Source organism: Arachis ipaensis, chromosome B03 (assembly GCF_000816755.2).
Source record: "Arachis ipaensis cultivar K30076 chromosome B03, Araip1.1, whole genome shotgun sequence".
Lineage (NCBI taxonomy): Eukaryota > Viridiplantae > Streptophyta > Magnoliopsida > Fabales > Fabaceae > Arachis > Arachis ipaensis.
In genome coordinates this window covers 17387276-17388211 of record NC_029787.2, presented here as the reverse complement: position 1 = coordinate 17388211, position 936 = coordinate 17387276, and the positions used below count along the sequence as shown (strand labels likewise).

The 936-nt window shown below is 35.3% G+C and overlaps 1 protein-coding gene across 4 annotated transcripts in view; it reads right to left on the bottom strand.

Annotated features, from left to right (window-relative positions):
• LOC107629962 (glutamate receptor 3.4) overlaps positions 327 to 936 on the bottom strand; it is a 4873-nt gene continuing 4263 nt past the window's right edge. For all 4 annotated transcript variants that reach the window (XM_016332934.2, XM_016332935.2, XM_021118311.1 and 1 more), the window contains one exon: positions 327 to 936. This exon is cut by the window's right edge and continues 1 nt beyond it. In XM_016332934.2, coding sequence (XP_016188420.1) covers positions 535 to 936 — 402 coding nt within the window. In that variant the 3' untranslated portion in view covers positions 327 to 534.

Here is a 936-nt window from a genome sequence, read left to right as displayed (position 1 = left end):
AAAAGCACGTAAATGAAGAAGGAGAAAGCAGAGAGAAAAGCACGTAAAAGACGAAGGAGAAGGCAGAGAGAAACGCACAAAAGAAATCGAGGAGAGAAGACAAAAAATTCGAAAAAGGAAACAAAATCCTTTCAAAAAAGGAAGTTATATATTCGCGCGTTTGATTGAGTAACATCAATTAGAGAACTTGTAAGACTTGTAGAGTAAAATCATTTGTATGTAGAGATTAATTCTTGTGTCTAAAGTCTAAACTAGTGCATATTGACATCACAGATTCACAGTCATGAACCATAGTTGATCAAATGTTTATGCAAATTTTTTATTTATTAAATACATATAGTATATTTAGTTCGAAAATAAAACTGAGATTTTTGTTGTTTCTTTAAACTGTGTTAGTTACAATCTTACTACAGTTATAGAAAATTTTCACTCTGGCGTATAGACTAATAATCTGTGTGTGTGAGACAATATTCTAATAATATGAACATGGTAGCAAAATAAAGACATAAAATTTCACCAACCAAAATGGTTTACTTAGATTGGTGAATTTGAGTTATCATCTAAACTTTTGCTGCGCTGCCTCTTTCTACTCTTCTGTCTCAGTATCTCTTTAATTTCTGCTTCTCTTTTATCTACAAAAACAATCAATTCCTTGAAGCTAGGAGTTTTGGTTGCCCTTCTACGCCGCCGGACTGGTTGTTGACTCTCCTCGTCGGCTTCTTCGTGCTCTGGGATGAACTTTGTGTATTGACAGAACACTCTAACAAAGAATACAATCAGTGCAAGGAAACAAGTAATGCCACACACAAGGAAGAGGCCCCAGAAGCTTTTCAAAGATAGTTTGTTTGAATCAGCATCATTGCTTGCACACTCCTTCTTATTAAGCCATTTGTCATGGATCCTTTGCAGGTCCCCATTCTCCGAGAGTTCAAGAAT